This window comes from Pleurodeles waltl, chromosome 4_2 (genome assembly GCF_031143425.1).
Source record: "Pleurodeles waltl isolate 20211129_DDA chromosome 4_2, aPleWal1.hap1.20221129, whole genome shotgun sequence".
Lineage (NCBI taxonomy): Eukaryota > Metazoa > Chordata > Amphibia > Caudata > Salamandridae > Pleurodeles > Pleurodeles waltl.
The window spans coordinates 481,264,548-481,285,274 of record NC_090443.1 but is presented as its reverse complement, the minus strand read 5'-3'; the positions used below and the strand labels follow the sequence as shown (position 1 = coordinate 481,285,274).

The window sequence follows — 20,727 nt, the reverse complement described above, 5'->3', positions numbered from 1 at the left end:
TGATGGATGAGAAGCAGGGATGAGAAGGAGAGGTGATGGAAGAGAAGTATGGATGATGGATGAGAAGTAGGGATAATATATGACGGATGAGAAGTAGGGATGATGGAAGAGAAGTAGGGATGATGGATGAGAAGTAGGGATGATGGATGATGGATGAGGAGCAGGGATGATGGATGAGGAGTAGGGATGATGGATGAGGAGTAGGGATGATGGCTCAGACATGAGAAGTAGGAATGATGGATGAGAAGTAGGGATGAGAAGCACGGATGAGGGATGAGAAGTAGGGATGATGGAAGAGAAGTAGGGATGAGAAGCAGGGATGAGGAGTAGGGATGATGGAAGAGAAGTAGGGATGATGGATGAGAAGTAGGGATTATGTATGTTGGATGAGAAGCAGGGATGATGGATGAGAAGTAGAAATGATGGATGAGATGCAGGGATGATGGATGAGAAGTAGGGATGATGGATACTGGATGATAAGTAGGGATGGTGGATGAGAGGTGAGAAGTAGGGATGATGTATGATGGATGAGAAGTAGGGATGATGTATGATGGATGAGAAGTAGGGATGAGGGATGAGGAGTAGGGATGATGTATGATGGATGAGAAGTAGGGATGATTGATGAAAAGTTGGGATGATATATGATGGATGAGAAGTAGGGATGATGGAAGAGAAGCAGGGATGATGGATGAGAAGTAGTGATGATGGGTGAGAAGTAGGGATGATGGATGAGAAGCAGGGATGAGAAGTAGAGATGATGGAAGAGAAGTAGGGATGATGGATGAGAAGTAGGGATAATATATGACGGATGAGAAGTAGGGATGATGGAAGAGAAGTAGGGATGATGGATGAGAAGCAGGGATGATGGATGAGGAGTAGGGATGATGGATGAGGAGTAGGGATGATGGCTCAGGCATGAGAAGTAGGAATGATGGATGAGAAGTAGGGATGAGAAGCACGGATGAGGGATGAGAAGTAGGGATGATGGAAGAGAAGTAGGGATGAGAAGCAGGGATGAGGAGTAGGGATGATGGAAGAGAAGTAGGGATGATGGATGAGAAGCAGGGATGATGTATGATGGATGAGAAGCAGGGATGATGGATGAGAAGTAGAAATGATGGATGAGAAGCAGGGATGATGGATGAGAAGTAGGGATGATGGATGATAAGTAGGGATGGTGGATGAGAAGTGAGAAGTAGGGATGATGTATGATGGATGAGAAGCAGGGATGAGGGATGAGGAGTAGGGATGATGTATGATGGATGAGAAGTAGGGATGATGAATGAGAAGTGAGAAGTAGGGATGATGTATGGTGGATGAGAAGTAGGGATGATATATGATGGAAGAGAAGTAGGGATGATGGAAGAGAAGTAGGGATGATGGATGAGACGCAGGGATGAGAAGTAGGGATGGTGGAAGAGAAGTAGGGATGAGAAGTATGGATGAGGAGTGAGGAATGAGGATGTCCTAAAAAGGACGCTGTATTAACATAGCTTAGATTTTTCACTATGATGCGCAGGTCAGCATTCGCAAGTACTTTAGTAGACAATTGAGGATGGGATAACTGATTATAGCCTGTTCTTTTGTAGGCACAGACTAGAAAAAAATAGTATATTTAAAAGACCCAACGGTTGAAATCCTCAAATAAAGATGAAAAGGAAGCTGTGTCTTTGGTTGGTATACCATTTTCGATTACTTGAACGGCTACATAGAGTATGTCGACACTTTGTTCCTTTCATTCCCAAAGCTCTCTGGGAAATGTAGTTTTTAAGTTTATTAAAGTCATGAACTGTCAAACTACTGCTATTCAAATAAAGTGAAAAATGGTGCATAATCATTGCCTCCCTTTCCGTAACAGAACTGAAACTTTCCTTCGTAGTAGCTAAAAAACATTTTATCCTTCTTGATAACAATGACATTTTACATTCCCAACCTACAGTAAAACAGGGGGCGGCCATCTTAGAAGGGGGTGTTCATCATACGACTACAATGAAAATAAAAGAGAAGACGAGCTGTAGGAAAGCCCCTTGCTTTTGTCGAAATTCGTCGGCCATTTTCAAACAATTTCTTCTCGCAGAATTTTTAGAAATCTATACATTAAAAGCGGAATATACTTAGAATGCATCATATAGGCGCTTGAAAAATATAGTGTCTCTCAAAATATATATTTGTAATGAAGCATAGATGGTTACTAAGTAGTATTATACGTAACTTTCAAAATGCTTTGGAAGGGCATTTGTCTATTCTACATAAACCCGTCAGCTTAACAGTCAGAGTGTTTCCTCAGTAGTCTCTGATGAGCCTTTGGTGCTCCTTAACGTTACGTGCATTGAAATAAGTCAAAGATGACCGCTAGCCAAGTGTTTGCCATTTAGCGAACCTTCTCCGTTGTCCTTCTTTTATGTCTATGGTATATGACTACACAACGTTTCCTAAGAAGCACGCTTTAGACGTGGTCGGCGGAAGGGTCAGACAGTCTTTTGTGATTGGTTAATGAAAAATTTGAACGTCTGAACTACGGTGGCCGAGCGAGGGTAAAAGGGTGTAGAACGCGCTTGATCCTCCTTCCTCTCTGCGCGCGGCCGGCGGAGGCAGAGAATTCCCGCCTGAGGCCCAGCAGGTACCGGGGGAGGCCGGGGTGGGGTTCGGGAGCTAGACAAGAGCCAGGTACAAGGGAAATATACAGGAGCTAGATGTTTGCTCAGTTCTAAACAGTAATTTGAGCGATGTAGGCTGGGGAACGTGGCCGGAGCCAAATGAGGTTGAACGCGTAAATGGGCACAGGGAAGGGACGTGCGCTCTTCGCCTTAGTGGTCGGTGGGTCGGACCGGTGATCTGGATGGAAGTTTTGGTGGGCGGGCGGGTTTCTGTCCCTCTTGTTTGTTAAACCTAGAGCATCAAGTTGGGACGTAGGGTCTGAGTTAGTCTATGGGTGTGTGCCTGAGACCCAAAGCAGGATATTGTGGGTTGGAGGCCCATCGAGTGGTAGTCGGTGCAGGCACATACGGAAAGTGTTGGTGGAGTGAGGCCTGCTGGTTGTGGATAAGTCAGTGAGTTGACGCAGCAGACAAAGGCTTTTGAGTCCGTTTGGAATTAAGCCACGAGAGCATTCATTATACCGGGCTTATGTGAGAAGTTAGAATTTTGTTAGGCCATAGGGTAACTATTTCCAGATAGAATCGACTCATCGATCCCTGTGGGTAAGGCATTATGTATAATCTGTAGACCGTAGTTTAGCAGAAATGGCCACTTGTTGGTTTCTGGGTGTCCTCATGACGATATTACTAGTTAAGGGAATGTGGGGTGTGTTGGCAGAGGCTATTAGTGAAAAGTGACAGTCGGATGGAGCCCAGGTTCTTCTACACGTGGAATCGGACGGGATGATGAGGTGGTGTGGTGCCACCACATGAGGCGAAGCGTGGCGTGACTGTTAAACATGGCGAGAGTTCCTATAACCCAGTATTGCGGATGTGCAGGAAGAGCCTACGATATATACTGCCTGCTTAAAGGCTCTAGGGAGGAGTTTGTCATTGAAACGGCTTGCTTATTACACCTGGTTAAAAAATTCAAATTCATTGCACGTACATGTTTGGATCCTATAATACCACTTAATTGTCTAAACTTCAATGTTTATGTAACGAGAGGAAGAACTTGAGCTGTTAAGACATGTCTTTGTGCACGATTAACAAGGGTGGAGCCCCGTTGGGATCGAAAAGGGTGAATTGGAGGCTGCACACCTTGGATTGGTGCTCCATAGAGTTGAGCTATCGGAAATGATCAAAGATTCTAGCACGTTGCTTTAAGCTGCACGTATTTTTGGTTGTTCGGGCATTGGTTCTTGTGTGGCCGCAGCTTCTCTGTAGAAAAATAGTGCTATCATTTAGGCCACAGTTATGATTGGGCGATGTATTCCCGTGGGTCTAGTGACGGTAGTTACTTGGCCGATTAAAACTGAATCGTATTTTTAGGAGGGGGAAGCCTAAAACCCAGTGTGGACGAGTGGAGGGAGGGGAGCATGTGGAAATTGGCAGCACCTGATTTTTGCTTTATGCCCCCTAAAACTTGTTCATATTCTTTCCCTGTCCCTGCTAACAGTAATTCCCTGGCAGGGAATAACAGGGGTCACTTGCGGGCAACCCTTAGTCAAGGCCATCGTTGGTAAATGAGGCCTTTTTTTTTCTTTCTTTCCTTCCTTTTATGTCTCAAAAGCCTTTTGTTTACTAACCCTAAAACTTCCAGTGGGCTTTAGGCCAGCCCATTATTTACCATTGATTGACCACCTTGTCGCGTTCATTTGCTAGCCTCTTATTCACTGGCCTTCCTTCTAACGTTTGTCTCTCTCTCTTAGAGCATTGCTTCTTTACCATTTTTTTGACTCAACTTATATCCAAGGCCTTTTAAGTTTGGTAAAATAACGCGTGTGTGTGTGTGTATGTATATATATATATATATATATATATTTTTACACACATTCTCTCTCTTAAAGGTTTAAGTAACGTTATAGTTAATTGAGTTGTTCATGTTGTGAATTGTAATGTTTTAAACTCAAAACTGCAGAAACTCACCAGTTAAAATTATCTCAAGTAACTATAACTCGTGCCCTAAGGTAACTATAACATGCACCCTCACCACGCAGTTTTCTTATAAATAATTTGATTGCACGTGTTGCAGTGATATTACCAGTGATGTCATGAGTGATGTAATATGTGGTGTGATTAGCAGTGCATGGCATGAATTAGTTACTTGGGATAATTAAGTGGTGAATTTATTTTTTTATTTTTAAGTTCGAAAAGTTAAGTTGTAACTGAACATTTCTACAAACGGTTACTTTTATTTTTCTTTGAACTTCTAAAGCATTTTTAACATAAGTTTTATATTTATTGTTATACTTGAAGCCAGGTGGGTCGCAGATGCAGAATAAGGCCTGTGGCCAGACCCTGCTTTATAACCCCCACCACAGGCAGCAAACCCTACCCTGCATACTGCTTTTGGTCAGTGTTGGACCTAGCCCTTCTTGCAAGGTTGTCCCTAAACTTTTTGCTTTCTTCCTCCTATCGTTTCTGACATGTTTTTGTTGGCTTTAGGGCTCAGGGCACTCTACCCACTGCTTGCCAGTGCTAAGGTGCAAGTGCTCTCTGTCTAACTGGTATTGGTGAGTGGTTTATCTATGAATGCCTTATTTGGTTTACCAATAAGTCCCTAGTTTAGTGCACAAGGTGTGCCTAAGGCCTGCAAATCAAATGCTACTAGCAGGTTGGCAGCACTGATTGTGCCACCCACATGAGTACCTCTGCAAACATGTCTCAGGCCTGCCATTGCAGTGCTTGTGTGTGGTTTTAAACTGCCATTTCGATTTGGCAAGTGCACCCACTTGCCAGGTCCATACGTTCCTTTTACTACACGTGAGTCATCCCTAAAGTAGGCCTAAGGCAGCCCCATGGGCAAGGCGCAGTGTATTTAAAAGGTAGGATATACAGTGGTGTTTTTTACATGCCCTGATAGTGAAAACCGAAATTAGCAGAATTTCACCATCTCCCGCTTTGGGTGACAAGAGGATTGCCTTGAAATATCTTTTATGTGTAATTTCCCATTGGGAGCAGATAGAACTATGTAGTTTAGGGTCGTGGAACTCAGTTTAGAAGTACATCTTCTGGTTGATTTTTAATTTGTACGTTTGAAAATTCCACTTTTAGAAAGTGGGCATTTAATTGCCTAACCATTCTGTGCCTCACCCTGTCTGTGGAATACATGTCTGGGTCAGGAACACAGTTGCGCTGTTTGTGCTGAGGTGTGCTCTTCATATCCTGATGGTTCTTCTGAGTTAGAGTAGTGGGAGGAGCTGACACAAAGCAGTGTCCAACCCCTAGAGTGTGTCTGGGGCCAGGGCACAAAAGGCAGGGTCTTGTGCACTACAAAGACTTTTCTTTGAAGTTTGCGTCCTTCAAAGCGTAAATGGGTATAAGAACCAGACCACTGACTCCACAAAGGTAGAACACTTCTGGGCTGAGGAAATTCTGCCAGGAAGAAGAGCTGGATGCCGTTCGAGGGTCTGCCACTCTGCCTGTTGCTTTGTTGTACTGGTCTGCTGCCTCTGTCCTAGGAGTGAAAGGACTGACTTTTGCTTTACTTTCTACATCTTGCTTTCCAAAGTTCTTCAAGGGCTTGAACTGAGCTTGGCTTCTGATAAGAAATCTCAGGAACATCAAATGCTTGATCTGCCAGCGCATAGACTCTTCTGCTGAGTCCTGACTTGCCAAGTGGTGCCAGCTCCAGTCCTACGGCCCTTGGAAGTGTAAGATGGTGCCTGAAGCAGAAAATCCATGCACTGACACACAGCAGCAAAAAAATCGACACAGCACCTATCTTGTGGTTGCAGAATCGCTGGAGCGGCTGTTTGCTTGCTGCTCCATCAACACAGCATGCCTGGATTTTCCACGCATCGTGTCACTTTCTCATCGGTCCCGCAATAAGGAGTCAAGGCTGTGTGTCCGAAAAGCAATGCATTGCCTTTCCAGCAAGGAAAGTATACTCATTGCCATTGAGGGAACCAACGCTTTGCTTTTTGGCACCTCACTGCCCCTGTGGCCCGCATTGTGTGTTTTTTGTCGGATCTCAGGCACTTTGTGTTAAAAAGAAAGTTGATCCTTATGGATTACAACTCATTGAAACATTTAAAAAGTGATATCTCTTGTGTATGTTGGATTTATATAGTTTGGTCTTGTTTACTCAGATAAATATTGTCTATTTCTCTGGACTGGTGTTGCCCTTTTGCAGCATTTTTACTGTGACTGTGTGCATAAAAAAACTTTACACATTACCTCTGAGATAAGCTTGACTGCTCGCACCAAGCAACAAAGGGGGCTAGCAGGGGCTCCCTTACCCTGACTAGAGTGAGGGTCCCTACTTGGACAGGGAACAAACCACTGCCAACTAGACTCCATTTCTAAGAGCAGGCAAGCCAGGCCCTGCCTCCAACTCCCCAGGGGCAGTCAAACCCATGCCACACGCAGCCTTTGGTTGTGCATGGGGATGGCCACAGGGCATGGCTTGCAGTCTGGCCCTTCGTCAAACTCCAGGCAGCCAAACCCACGCTGCGCATTCCACTTTGTACGCAGAAGGGGCTTGGTGATGGTGTTTTCCCTGGCCCTGTGGGCAATCGCCCAGTAGAGTTGGCCTTTTCTTCTTCTTTCCCTGGCACCAAATATGGTAAGGTGTGGTGGCATAGCGGCTATCCCTAAGCCTTGTTAGTCCACGGGCACCAATCCCCTAGGGCTGCATGTTTACATAATGGGGAGGCGGGCGTGCCTTACTATTTTGGCACCAGGGTGTTGGGGGCATGTCTAAAATATAGGTGAACAACCACCATGTTAGGAGCTATGCGAGAGAAACCCATGGCCTTTTGGCTTATGCCAGCTCGCCAAATGGTGCAGCACCCTGTATTGCTCCTGTCCAGAGGTTGCACCTCCTTATGCTGGCCCCCTCTGGGCAAGAGCAATATCTCTTCTGTCTCCCTCTCTGCAGGAGTGTGGGCAGGGAAGCAGTCTGCTCCCAGCTGACAGAATTATGTTTAAATCTCATCCTGCAGTTGGGGAGCAGACTTTCCTATTTGACCATGTTTGGCGGGACATTTAAATAGGCTCCCACCAGGTGTGAGCAAACATGTTGGCGTGCCCTCGCTGTTACGGGTAGGGAAACTGGGGCTCCCCAGGACACAGTCACTGAGCCAGCCCTAGGAGATGGGGACCTTGGCCCTTTTAAAGGCTTGAGGGAGGTTGGGACACACCCTAGTGAATGAGTTTTCCGGGGCCCAGAATGGGCCTGGAGAGGCTTTTTTTTTCTTCCAGAGGGAGGTCTTTTTGGGGTCTCTTTCTCTACACAAGGGCAGAATACCTCTATCCTATCCCTGTGTTATCATATATAAAATTTCTCCAACAACTTGCAAAAGCCACAGCACTCCGAGGAAGCAATGAGGTTGAGCTATTTTTTAGATTCCACTCAACCATTCTGGCGAGTGGACAAAGAACAGGTGTTCAGTCAGAAACTGAATTAGCAATTAAGAAGCCTTTAAGTCTTATTCTTGTCACATTTGCTCTCTGTTCAGAGACAGGTCAAAAGTCAGTTTGTCGTCTTGCATTGGAAATACTTTTCCTTTTGACTGCAGAGTTCCAGAATTTTTGTAAGGTGCGCAGTCTGACCTAATGTGAAGTGAAAGGCTTTTGTATCAGATTTTTCCTAACACATGACATTTATATAACCAAGTTAACTTTACAAACATTTCAAAATATATTTCAGTAGCTGTGAAGGACCATTTTTTTTATTTTATTTTTGTACTTCTGTGTGATGAAAAATAATTTAATAGGATTAAAAAAAAGTCAGAACACTTTACTTGGTGACTTGCAAATGATGTTTTCTGAAACACAATTTTTACAGATTATTGTTAATACATTTTACAGTTTTATCAGTAAAGCTGCAAGTTAGTCGTATGGCTTTTGGACATTTATTGCTGTCTGTAAATGACAGTGCGCTACCACATCATGCTTTAGTAATATATTTTATAAGTGAGTGTCTAAACATGAACTGAGAAACACTCCTGCCCGGATGGTAAAGCTATTAGTAAACTAAGAGGCAAGTCATGCATGGATCATGTGTACCCTGTGTGTGCTAGATTTATTATACAGGGAGCAAACGTTTAGTGTATTTAATCAAACAAAAGAGGATTAAAAAAAATATATACAGCAGAAATGCTCAACTTGCATATTTGAAGGTGCAGTCATATGTGAGAATTAAGAAAACTGCGACTGTAAAATACAATATTCGCCTAGGGTCACACAATTTGAAATCCGTTTCTGGGTCAAGTACATTTCAGTTAGCTTGAGTGGGTTAGTCAAGCTACTCGACTTGCAGGTCTAGTAACATTTTAATGATTTTTCGACGCCTGACTGCTTTACAGGCACCACAGGCGGCCGCAAGGCAGTATGCAGTTTCTTCACTGAAGTTCACCAGTAGGTAGTTCTAGTTAGGACTTAGATTATTTATTTGTTTTCAAAACCTTCGGTCCTGTTAGATTAATCTTAATGGAATTTTCAAAACTAGTTTTGCTTACTTCAGTTACTGTCTTAGAAAGTTTGGGGTGATCAAGCAGAGTCTGATAAAAAGGGGGCACAAAAACTAATCCCCCCCCCCCCCCCCGGTCTGAACTGCTGGATGGAATTACACCAAATTTGAGAAAGCGGGATCGTGGCCCTCACGGAGGAAGATTTATGGAATTAAGATCTGGTTCCATACATATACTAGAGCACACTTTATTCGGAGCTCTTTTCCCAAAGATTTTTTTTTGGGTTAAGGTTGAGACTACCAGGTTGGTATCATCTTAAACTGGTGGGGCAGACTGGCCGAGGATGAAGCATACCATAACTATGCATGTGCGCGCTTTCTGTCCTTAAACAATGGATGTTTTGGGAATAAAAGTAGAGAACAAGGGAACCCAGTACCAGGCCTAAGTGGTCAGGGTATTCATACCCTGTACCACACAAGTAGGGCAAACCCGTGATTAACAAAAGCCAAGGAGTCGCAAATCCTAAACTCCAAGTTGGTATTGGTAATCTGAAGTCACTTTCAGGTTTGAGCGAATTATTTTTGTATTTGGGCATCGGAAGATGTTTAACTGTTGAACACACACTAGTTTGTTCTTGATAGGTGTCAAGAGAAGACGTGACACGTAGGTATCGATGCAAATGAAACGCTTAAATGACCCAAGAGAGTATTTTAATCGGTTGAGGCATGTCCGTTCCATTTCTGTTCCACATAGAGAAAAGAATAGTCATCTCAAACTCATTCTGGAAGTATAATTCCCTCCTCAACTCCTCCGTGATAGTAACGTTCAAAGCGTTTACTGCAATTACTGGAACTTTTCCACAAAGGAGAAGGAACGGGTTGCAGAAGATAACCTTCTAATGTGCTGAAAGAAGAAACGATGCTCCTTAAACACTCACTGTCGGTAGATTCAGGCGTCAGAACATGCTTCCAAAGTCACAATTCTTATGAGTAACACTGCGGATCCAATTTGCATGAATTAAATTAGCCGTCTTGGGTTCATTTAGATCTGTCTTTATTTCAAGGATACCGATCTGTGGTTAAATTGCTGCTGTTTAGAATTTTTAAATATGCACACACAAATAGTACAAAAGAGTTGCGAAGTTTTATGTGTTCGGTAAAGCTGTGTAAAAGGAACTTCGGGTGTGGTAGCCCAAATGATAAGAATTTCATTGACTGTGGCCAAATCCTTTTATTTTCTACAAGCGGTCCCATATTCATAAACTGCATTGTAAAAAGTCCTTTAACTGTATTTCCACTGCACGCACCCCCATCGCTGTAATGTGTGATGCTGACACCTCTTAATTTGAGATGTATACTTAGCTGCCCTTTTTTCTTATTTAAGTTTCAAACTTTATTGCAGTTGATTCAAAGCAAGTAAATTGATATCACCAATGTTTTTTTTTTTTTTCTTCTCTCTCTCCTAGAGTAAGTAATCAAATATACTTTAAAACAGAAATGATTGTCTTTTTTTGCCAGCTCTTGTGCATCAATTGATTAATTCCAATTCTGACATCTTCAAAGGACTGGTTATTTTAGAACAATTTTTATACTCTTGTTTCTCAAATAAAAGGAATAACATCCTGCTCTTTCTGTCTCTCATCTATGGGTCCCCACGCTAGGTTAGTGGGGACCTCAAAATAATAATCCCTCTCTCCATTCAGTGTCTTTTTAACCTTTTGTGGCTGGAACTTTCATTATACAGCTGAGTAGTTTTTGTTTTCAGGGTCTTGTTTGTAATATCATTGCAGTAGGCCATCTAGCACTGAATGTGTGATGCACTACTCTTTAGGGGCTAAATATATGGTTGCACTGCAATACTTTCACTCATTTTCGTTTCATGTAGTTATGCCCACCAGGTGCTAACTATATGGTAACATGACCATATTTCTTACAAATGCTATTTTGATTGTGGTGCCCTCTTGGGACTTTTCTGAGCATTACAATGCCAAGCGTTTGTTTCTGATAAAAAGTTTTTATTGGGTTTATATGATTGTATGTTTTATTAGTCTCTCCTTATTGCAATGATCATGATTCAGGCCAACTTAACATCCTTATTATACTATGACTGTTTGAACACTCTTGATATGTGTGTGACCCTTCTAGTTGATTTCTCTCGTTACTCCTCCGTGGCTGTCTTGTTTTGGGAATTGTTAGCAGCCAGTAACTCTGATAGTTGGGTGGTGAAAGTGGTATTATTTTGGAATTAGCATGGCAAATTTAAATTAGGATGCTAAATGGCAACATTTTCACTTTTGGCTGCATATAGAGGAAGAAGGTAAATGGAAGTGCTTTAGTTATGTGTAGGGCCACTAGAATTATGAGACCGTGTTGACCAATTTATGTTGCAAGAAAAGTCCAGTTATGAATTTACGCCAATAGTTCTAATAATAGTTCAAATGCGAGATCCATTGCAAATTGTGATTTAGGGTAAATCTGTAGTTCTTGAGACATTAAATGTATAGTTTGACAGCTGGGCTTGCGAGTCTCTGGACTCTCGTGGGAACGCCAATTTAAAAATGGGCTATCTTGCTCAAGGCAGAGTCCGTCTCGAGCGAGCGCTCTGATTGGCTGCCAGCAGCATGAGAATTTTTGCTGGCAGCTGTTATAGGACTTGGCGACTTAGTCCTCTACCTGAAAGTTACAAACGGCATTTGCAATGTAAGTAGTCCCGCATTTGTGAAATGTAGAGCTATTGGCTTAGAAAATTGCTTTTTTTGTAACTCGTGTGTGTTTTTTTTTGTATGCAGTGGAGTGATAGTTGCATAGCGCTATTGCCATTCATATGACCTGTCTAAAGGATCTGCCTTAGAGAATATCAGAAGAAGTTGGAAAATACTGATGCTTTCTTTACAAAGGGATGAATTAACATACAAAGTAATGTTTGATGTTCTGAAAATAAGTAATGACATTGCTGTGGTGTCTCGGGCAGTACATAACAGAGGGTACAGAGGCATTTTAAGTTGCCTTATTTTCCAGTTGAAAAGAGGAAAACGGACTGCCCAGGCTTCCTACACCTGTCTTATGATGATCGCAGGCTCTAGCAACCAAAGACTCTGGCTTGCTTCCATTTCTAGCACTAGAGCATTTGGAAAAGCTGGTGGTTGTTGGGTAAGCGAAACAAGACTGAGGAATGCCATTGACAACGCGCTAAGACCAGTTTGTCATTCTGAAGGCTCCTTAACTAAAGAAGGCATATGTACCTGGGGTGGCTTCGAGTCCCTCATTTTGGCCAGTATGTTACGGAAAATGTCCGTTAACACTCGTTATAGTATGAACAAATACACCCCCTGGCCCTAGTTGTTAAGAGATTGAGAGAAAAAAGTTTGCGCTCTATGAAAGATTAAAGATGCATGGCCGGCGCCACAGAGCGCAAAGAGACAAAAACAGTGTGACATAACTGGTAGTTATGCAAAGTGCTCAAATAGCACTGATCGAGTTCGCACTGTATAAAACCTCAAAGCGGCATGGCCGACAGGAGCACGAAGGAGTGAGGCAAAAGAAGAAACTAGTTTGCTCACAGTAAAACGTATTGGCAATCGTGCTATAATTCATGTAACAGGATTTATCTTCCAAGCGGTAACAAAACCGTCTCAAGGCAGAACAACTGTAAAGCATTTGCCAATGACGTCAAAAGATTATTGAAAGGCAAACAGATGAATGAGTGAGTGAGGGGTGTGAGATGGGTGTAGTTAACAGCCCACAGAGTACTTACAACAGGTCAAAGCGCTTGCTCGCTCGATCTAAACAAAGTATTGGGTGGGGCTAAAAATGCTGCAATCCCTCTTGATCAGAACCCACCCCCACTCCCCGGGGGCCTAACCCCCTTCTGGAGGAGGGGGGCGCTATCTCCTCCTGGCCCCTGCCTCGGTGACCCCACCGGGCTGGCTCACAGGCTGTGTACTGGGGAGCCCACCCTCAGGACATAACAGTTTCCCTGCCTGCAGCAGCGCAGACAGGGAATCCCACAAAGCGAGAGCGAACCGGATCATTTTCAGATTTCCTGTCAAACGGGAGCAAACACCAATTCTGTTCCTAGCGGGCAGGAGCTACAAAAATGCTCTTGCCTACTGGGAGCAGACTTTAAATCTATTTCCCCGTTCGCACTGAAGGTGGCAGGGAAATATTTCCCCCACCCTTGGGGAGCGGGAGTAGGAGCTGCACCGTGTGGGTGGGAGCAGTGCTGGCTCCTGTTGGATGCAGGGAGCTGGTTGGGGTTGTGGGGGTCCCCTGGGCTCACTCCCCCCACCACCGACACTAGTGGGTTCCCTGGGTAGGCACCCGAACACCCACCTTTGAAGGGTGAAGGCTCAATGGAATTGGGTTCCAGTGGACTGCCCCCACCACCACCACAATACTGGTGGAGGGGGACGTTGCCAGGCCCTGTGGCTAATACTGCCATCCCTGCTTAGCACACCAGTTCAGCATGGGGCTGGCTGCATTACATTACAGTATGGGCCAATGAGTTAGCCAAGCCAACTTTAGCCATTAGATAACTTGTTTAGGTGGCAGCATTCTGGTGTTTCAGAAGAGGCACACAGTTGTTCCCTGTGGTGCCTTGGGACTACTATAACAGTGTGTCTTCTCCCTCCCTCCCTCCTCCCCCAAGCTAGTACACATGCCCATTCTCCCCCCCCCCCCCCAAATGGCACTCAGCAGTTTACTTTTTAACTCCATTAAACCACATTGCCCTTCTGCATAATTTCACAATTTTTTTTTTTTTTTTTTTTTTTTTTTTTTTTTACATTTTCTTTAAAAAATTTTTTTAGGTTCTCTCCTTTAGCCAAAGATGTTTTAAGGAAGGTGAGGGGAAACCTTTCAATATTGTTGAAGTCAGTAGTTTAAATGCTTATAACTGGCCTGCTATATTTTTCACTCTAAACGCTGAACAAAATGTAGAAAGAACAAACATTGGTAAATGCAGTAGGTCTCGAATTTGTGGCATGTTGGCTTCACCAATGTGTTGTGCAAATGCTGTATGACGGTGGCAACAAAAACGAATATAGTGTTATGATGCACATTGTGCATACTACTGCCTCCTACATTATTCAGTAGACGTACACATGCGTGATAACATACGTTTTTCTTAACCTATTCCAGATAGCTGACCTCTTTTGGCACCTTAGATTAAAAAATCTTTCAGTTGCGCCAAAGTGCAGTTAGTGAATCAGGTTTCCCAGCTGCAATTGGAATCTGTTGGACCAACCATCCAAGATGTGCTTAAATAACAGTGTGAGGGTTTGGCAGCCGATGCAGGTGTGGGGAAGTATTTAACATGAAAAACTATAGTGAAGTGCTTAACGAATACAAAAGAAAGTAGTTTCCTAGAAGTGGAGAGTAGAAGGATACAAGTCAGCCAATCAAAGATATGGCAAAGGGGCTTGCTCTTCATTGGAGGTGCAAACACAAGCGGGAGGATACCGGTCTCAATCCAGACTGGGGTCTGCAAGTTAAACACCTGTGGAATCTCACCACCCACCAAATTTTTCCTGGATCATGACCCCACACTGCGTCTGTGGAATACTCTACTCCAAGACTAGGCTCGATGGTTCCAATGTGAACTGTACTTGGAAGCTGTCGTAGGGTTGTTTGTAGAAAGCTTTTTCTTCATGGCCATCTTGAATTTTGCCTTTAACTGAACCCTATAATTTAGAGTTATATTCACTTGCCTTCCCCGCCTAGCAACTAGTAAGTACCTGTATTCTCGCTTTAAGCATGGTTGGGTTGACTGGTTTCTCATTGGTATATGTAACTTCCCTAGAAGTATCTAGTTCATGATGTACGCAAGGCCTGGTATTAAGTGCCGCTACTAGACTGTGCACCTATTGTCATCTAGACAGTAGCAAAGAGAACATGGCTTCAGGTCTACCCTGCAAAGTCTGACTGCTGTTTGACCGCTTAAAATAAATGCCCTTTTTGATAGGGAAAATCTTCCTTTTAAATACGGCTCCCCTTTGTGAGTCAGTCAATCCAATTGTGAAATCTGATTTTTTACAAATGTTAAGGAAAAATAACTTTTACAAATGATCTCAAGTGTGTGAACTGTCAGTTGGCTAATTAGCATATTGGTCTTTGCCAGGTGTCAGGCTTGAATAGGTGTGATGCCTCCGAGGAGTAAATAGGATGACCGTAATGGGCAAGGATGATTACTTGCTGCAAAAGAATATGCAGCATTGGGGAAGTGAGCCTTTATTATTATTATAATTATTATATATATTTTTTTTTTTTGACAGTACAAATGTCTCAAACTACGAGACTGGTCTATTGAGCCATATTTAAAACTTTGGGACTTTATTAAAAAGGCAAGAACAGACTGGCAAGACTTTTCTTTGTATCAGCTGGTTGCTGAAAGTGCATGCTTTTGTCCTACAAGACTTCTGTCTTCTTATTATAGGCTTAGTGCCTACCACAAAGTAGATTTTCGTGTTAGATGTAGAAGGCCTCTAGGGTTACCATTGCACACTCTGCATGCACTCCCAGACTTGGGCCATCTTTAAAATGCCCAAAGTGGGTATAGTTAACTCCAGGAACCTTTACGCCATTGGTTAGGGTATCCCCGAGAGGCGTGTCATTTCCACCCACAAGTGTATGCCAACCATAAATGTAGCCATTTTAAGGGGGGGGGGGCAGGAGGGATAGCATGGTATTTCTGAACCTTTAAACTAGCTCATTTTACTGTTATGCTATTTTTTTTTTCCTTTTAGATAAACTAGTCACAAATGTATCCATGCTTGCTTTGCGGAACAACATCAGCATTTGGTTGCTAATTAAGCCTGCAGCCTGTTTTGACTGGTATGCAGTAATGTTTGGCCTTCTGTTTTAATTGGCGGGGTGGTTTAACAGGATGACCCTTGCTACAAACCCCACTGGTGTAAATGTCTTAGAGGTCTTCCAAAACTTACACTCCTCTTGTACCCACAACTTGGTCCTACTCTGTGCATCGCTCATTGGCTACAAGTGCATTTGCTAAATCGAACAGGCAGGAAGTACCCTTAGTTCAATCCCCTAAGATTCAGAGTGATCAAAACCCAAGTCAGAAGACTGAGCAGACTGGATGTTTTACAGCAATACCTGTAAACTGAATTATTCTTCCTTCAACTGAACCTCGTGTATGTGGAAGCCTCTGAATGGATATGCACTAGGTACATTTGTGATAGGTAGATAAATGACTACTTATTTCCGAACAGTTATTTGGCGCTTGGGAGAAATCATTTTCAGACCTGTGCAGTCACTTTGTGGGGATACATACGGCTCGTTCCTTGCACTAGAAGAGTAGTAATAATTGATGGTGAGACAACTCAATTAACGAGATTTCAAGTAAACTTATTTTTGTATTGTTCACATATTGTATTTGATTCAGTAGTTCTTCCCACGGGTACAGTGTGGCCCTCCGCTATGCAGTTTGTAGCTTTCGCCGTATGGTGGAAATCTGTCAGGCTGGTGTGTGTGAATAGTGTCTTTGGGAACAACTAATCAGTGTTAAAACAGCCATGAGGCTATGCTGGCAAGTGCTTCATCTGCTCTGAGATTAACAGATGGCATTCAGTTAGATGGGAGCAGCTTTCTGATCCTTTCAAGAGAAATTGTTCTTTCGAAATTTATTCTGACTTTTTGTTTGTTTGTAGTTCAGTATGAAGCATTTAAGGTGTCTGAGAGGCAACATTTTAGCTTTCTCAAAACTTTGTACTCAACAGAGAGCATGGTTTGGTAAAACAGAAGAATATCAAATCCGTTTGGGAAGTTTGCTATACTAATCTTAAAATTATGTGGGGAGCGCATAAAGTATGTTTTTTTTTTTTGTATAATTTTTTTTTTGTTCACTTTATTGTAGTACTTATTTTGAACAATGGATTGGCAGCCTGACGAGCAGGGCCTACAACAAGTGCTTCAGCTGCTTAAGGATTCTCAGTCTCCCAACACTGCCACTCAACGTGTGGTTCAAGACGTATCCTTTTGTGAAATGTTCCACGTATATATTGCATTGTCAGGAGGCATGCTGTCGCGTACTTCTAATATTTTTATTCTTCACATGTTTCCTAACATAGTTAAACCTATATTGCACATCTGAGGTCTATCTATTTTTGGGACCAGGATTTACTGGACATTCTTACTGCTCAGCAGTAAGGACATTGTGTGCCACTGTATGATGGTTTGCAGCAATACTATCATAGTTGGTATATTTCAAGCAGTACTCATACTTTCACTGTTTAATAATGCTGTACAAGTTTGCCTGCCCTCTCTGCCGTTTAGAGGTCGGTATGATGTAAGAAACACATGCTGACTGTCACTAAGAATGCCAATTGATTATTTTTTTACTGTAAGAATACCTTACTCCTTTACCCTTCATTCCATGATCTTGTTAATTTCTGCTTGCCGTGACTAGTATACCTGTCTTGCTGTTTAAATTATGCAGTTGATCCTGTGCATTTTCAGAGTAGTACACTACCATGTCAGTTTTCCATTACATACATTAAAAGATCTTTATAGACTCATTTGATGCGTTTCTTTTTTAACAAACTGGCTCTTTTCCTGTTTTAGTCATGTTCTGTATTCAGACCACTTGCGATACCTAGTGTTTTTTCCAGTTCATTTTTACAGATCGTGTACATATGAAACAATTGGTTTTTACAAGGTTAATCGTCCTCCTTTTTTGTATAATCAGTCATTGCTGTAAGAATTCCATTACTAACCTCTGTAGTTATCTGTGCTGATCCAGTGATCTTGTAAAGTGATTGGAGGACAAATGTCATGAACTTGACGTTCTTTTCAGAAGTTATCCTGTATGGATGTATGGACTTAGTTCATGGTCATGCAGTCACTGCCGCACTGGTGTTTCATAGTGATTTCTAGACCACTATAGTATATCGTTTTGGGCATAGCTGGCTGCATATAAAGTCTGTATGTATTAAGTTAAGATAAAGGTGCATTCTGCAAACTGATACCAACATTATGAAAAGTTTATAACTTATAAATCAAATCTCTCGTCTTGGCCAAGAAGTAAAATTCTTTGATGATTAGATTGACTCAAAGCTTAGAAAATGTATATTGATCACACACTGAAAAATCTGTTACAATAGTGCTTTTTTGCCGTAAGTCTCAGGCTAAATAAAATACATTTCTCTGCTGTAATTTTAAGCCTTTGCTATCTCTTAAATTGATTTTGAGCAACCTTCTACTAATGGTAGCACCCAGAAATACCGTTCTACCCATACAAGCCCAGCTAAAATCTGTGGCTAGGCTTGTATCTGGTTCCAAAAAGTATAACCATGCAAATCAAACGTTAAAAACTTCATTTGGGTAACACAAAGTAAAAATTCAAGCTTGCATGTCTCCTTTTCAAAGCACTCAAACATCAGCAAGTGGCAAATCTCTAATTCATGCAGATAATTTTTGGTGGTGCCAAACATATGAAGTAAATACGTTGCTAGGCTATTAATCATAAAGAATCCCCACTTGGCTATGAACCAATCCTTTTCTGCTGCGGTTTGGTTGTGAAAATCTGAGGCTTTGTGATGTCCTGAACATACCATCACCCTCCTTTCTAAATATAATATAGCAAATGTTCTCCAAATGCAGCCGACTCAATGTGTTACCGTGTAGTTTTATGACAGTACAGTTAAGGATTTGCCATCGGGGAAGTCAGCAGGGGTAACTGGAACAACCATGCCTAATATTCTAAGAAGTGGTGTGTTGCATGTTGGGTTTTCCCTGTGGTTTTGCTTGGGTGAAGTTGGGGGTGGGTGTCTGCTACCTGGCAGCCAACCACTGTAAGGCTAGCTCTACAGTCTAACATGTTTTCTTTTCTGCACTGAGTTGGTACTCAGCTGAGCAAGGGATGTCCAAGTCATAGATGATGGATTGTTTGGTCTTTGGCAAATGACGGGGAGCCCTGCTCTATGAAAGTAAGACTTCAGTTTCTGAAGTGCTGGGGAAGCTGATGAATGGACATTTGACCTCTTTATCTAGTCTGTGGGCAACCGTATCGCATGCGGGATCAGGTGGGTCCTGTTACAGTCATTGGTGCATTTGATTAGAGGCTGAAATAAGCCATTTTGCTATCTTCCACTGATATTTTTCCATCATTGTTAATTTTTCAGTTGTAACTGTAAGCCACAAAAGAGGTCTTTCCAACTTTGGAACATTTTGCTGCATCTCCAATCGCATTCCTTTTTGTTCGAATTTTCTATGGGGCTAAAATAGAAAAAAAAACGTACCCCACCTTTTTTGCCTTTCTCTCCGTGGATGGGATTGCATGATAATTGGCATACTGCAATGTAGCTGGCTACGTTAAGATTGCAAACATCCTGCACATCTAACCATGAGACCAAGTTACAGGTAATAGAACATTGACAAAGCCAATAGTTCTCACATTTATGATTTGTTGGTATGCCAATGTTTTTTAAGCATCTGCAAAACAAATGCAGTGCATGCATGAACCTGTACGGCCCATGTCATGTGGCTGTCGTTCAGTGGATGTGCACATGTATCACCGCCATATTTTATTTACTATTCAATATAGTGGACGCTACTTGGACTGGTTAATAAAATATAATTTTTCTGTTGCCCAGTAATCCATTAATGAAGGTGGAGCAGCCCTGCAGCAAATGGGGCTTGCAGGCCCTCTGAAGATTATAATACACGTACATACTAGAGGGGTGCACCAGTATAAATGTAGTACATGAGATGTGAAATAGGCGCAACTCGGAGCTGCAGGGTACGTTTTTGGGGCAGAGGGAAGCAGCACATGTGGGAGAGCACTACAAAAATAAAGTACGCTCCTGGGGTCTTTGAGGAAAAGAGTAGTTGACTGAGCAGTTGAAGGATGCAAGTTAGTCAATGAAAAGGTTGGGTAAAGAGTCTATGCTCTGCGGATGGAGGAATGTAAGCCGTCAAATAAGTAGCAGATGAGTGACAAAGCCAAATAGGTGGGCTCTGAGCTCACCCAAGTTTCAATTTTTTTTGTGTGGTTCAGAAAATTTATTGCACACAGCTGAAAGCAATCTATCAAGCACAACCTAAAACTCGGTGTGGCTGAACTGACTGCTTAGTGGCTACTGCCTGTGTGTAATCTATACCTGGTGCGTTATCTTTGCGGGTGTGCAGTATGATATACCTTATTACTGTTGAGTGAGGTAAGGGGCCATGACGTGCTGTTTGTGTCTGGGGGAGGGTGTGTTTTGCCATTCTGCATCAGTTATAAAGAAAATCATTCGAGCATATCCAGAGATCAATCTGAATTACTTAAATATATAGCCTGGAAACCCCGTGTTATAAGCAATATGGTTCTTGAGGAGAGTGTCTAAGTTTGGTGAGAGCAACACGTCTCCTGCAACAATCCCACAACAGGTCACCCAGTAAGTGGTCTAGATCTAAAAAAAAAATGTACCTGGAAAATAGGGACATTGGCGAAATAGTTTTCCCCAGATTCCTTTACTATCATTTCAGAGAGGGCTACCCAGTCTGTAAGGGCGAGTGGTAGTCGTTGCCAGACCCTCATTTGGGCCTTGAGGGATGTAAAAGGCCTTTGCTGGTTGCCCTCAAAGAGGTTGTGTTTCATATGATATAGATGGATTGCCAGGTAGCGAACTGCAGCAGCCTTCCAAAGTAGCATATGGCTCGTGTAAGGAAATGCCT

General features: G+C 42.6%; 1 protein-coding gene across 1 annotated transcript in view; it reads left to right on the top strand.

Annotated features, from left to right (window-relative positions):
- Positions 1 to 2,482: 2,482 nt before the first annotated feature.
- Positions 2,483 to 20,727, top strand: part of TNPO2 (transportin 2) — a 166,981-nt gene continuing 148,736 nt past the window's right edge. The window contains exons 1-2 of the mRNA XM_069231843.1: positions 2,483 to 2,620; positions 16,925 to 17,038. Of these exons, the coding sequence (XP_069087944.1) occupies positions 16,940 to 17,038 (99 nt within the window). The 5' untranslated portion in view covers positions 2,483 to 2,620; positions 16,925 to 16,939. The remainder of the gene's footprint in view (positions 2,621 to 16,924; positions 17,039 to 20,727) is intronic.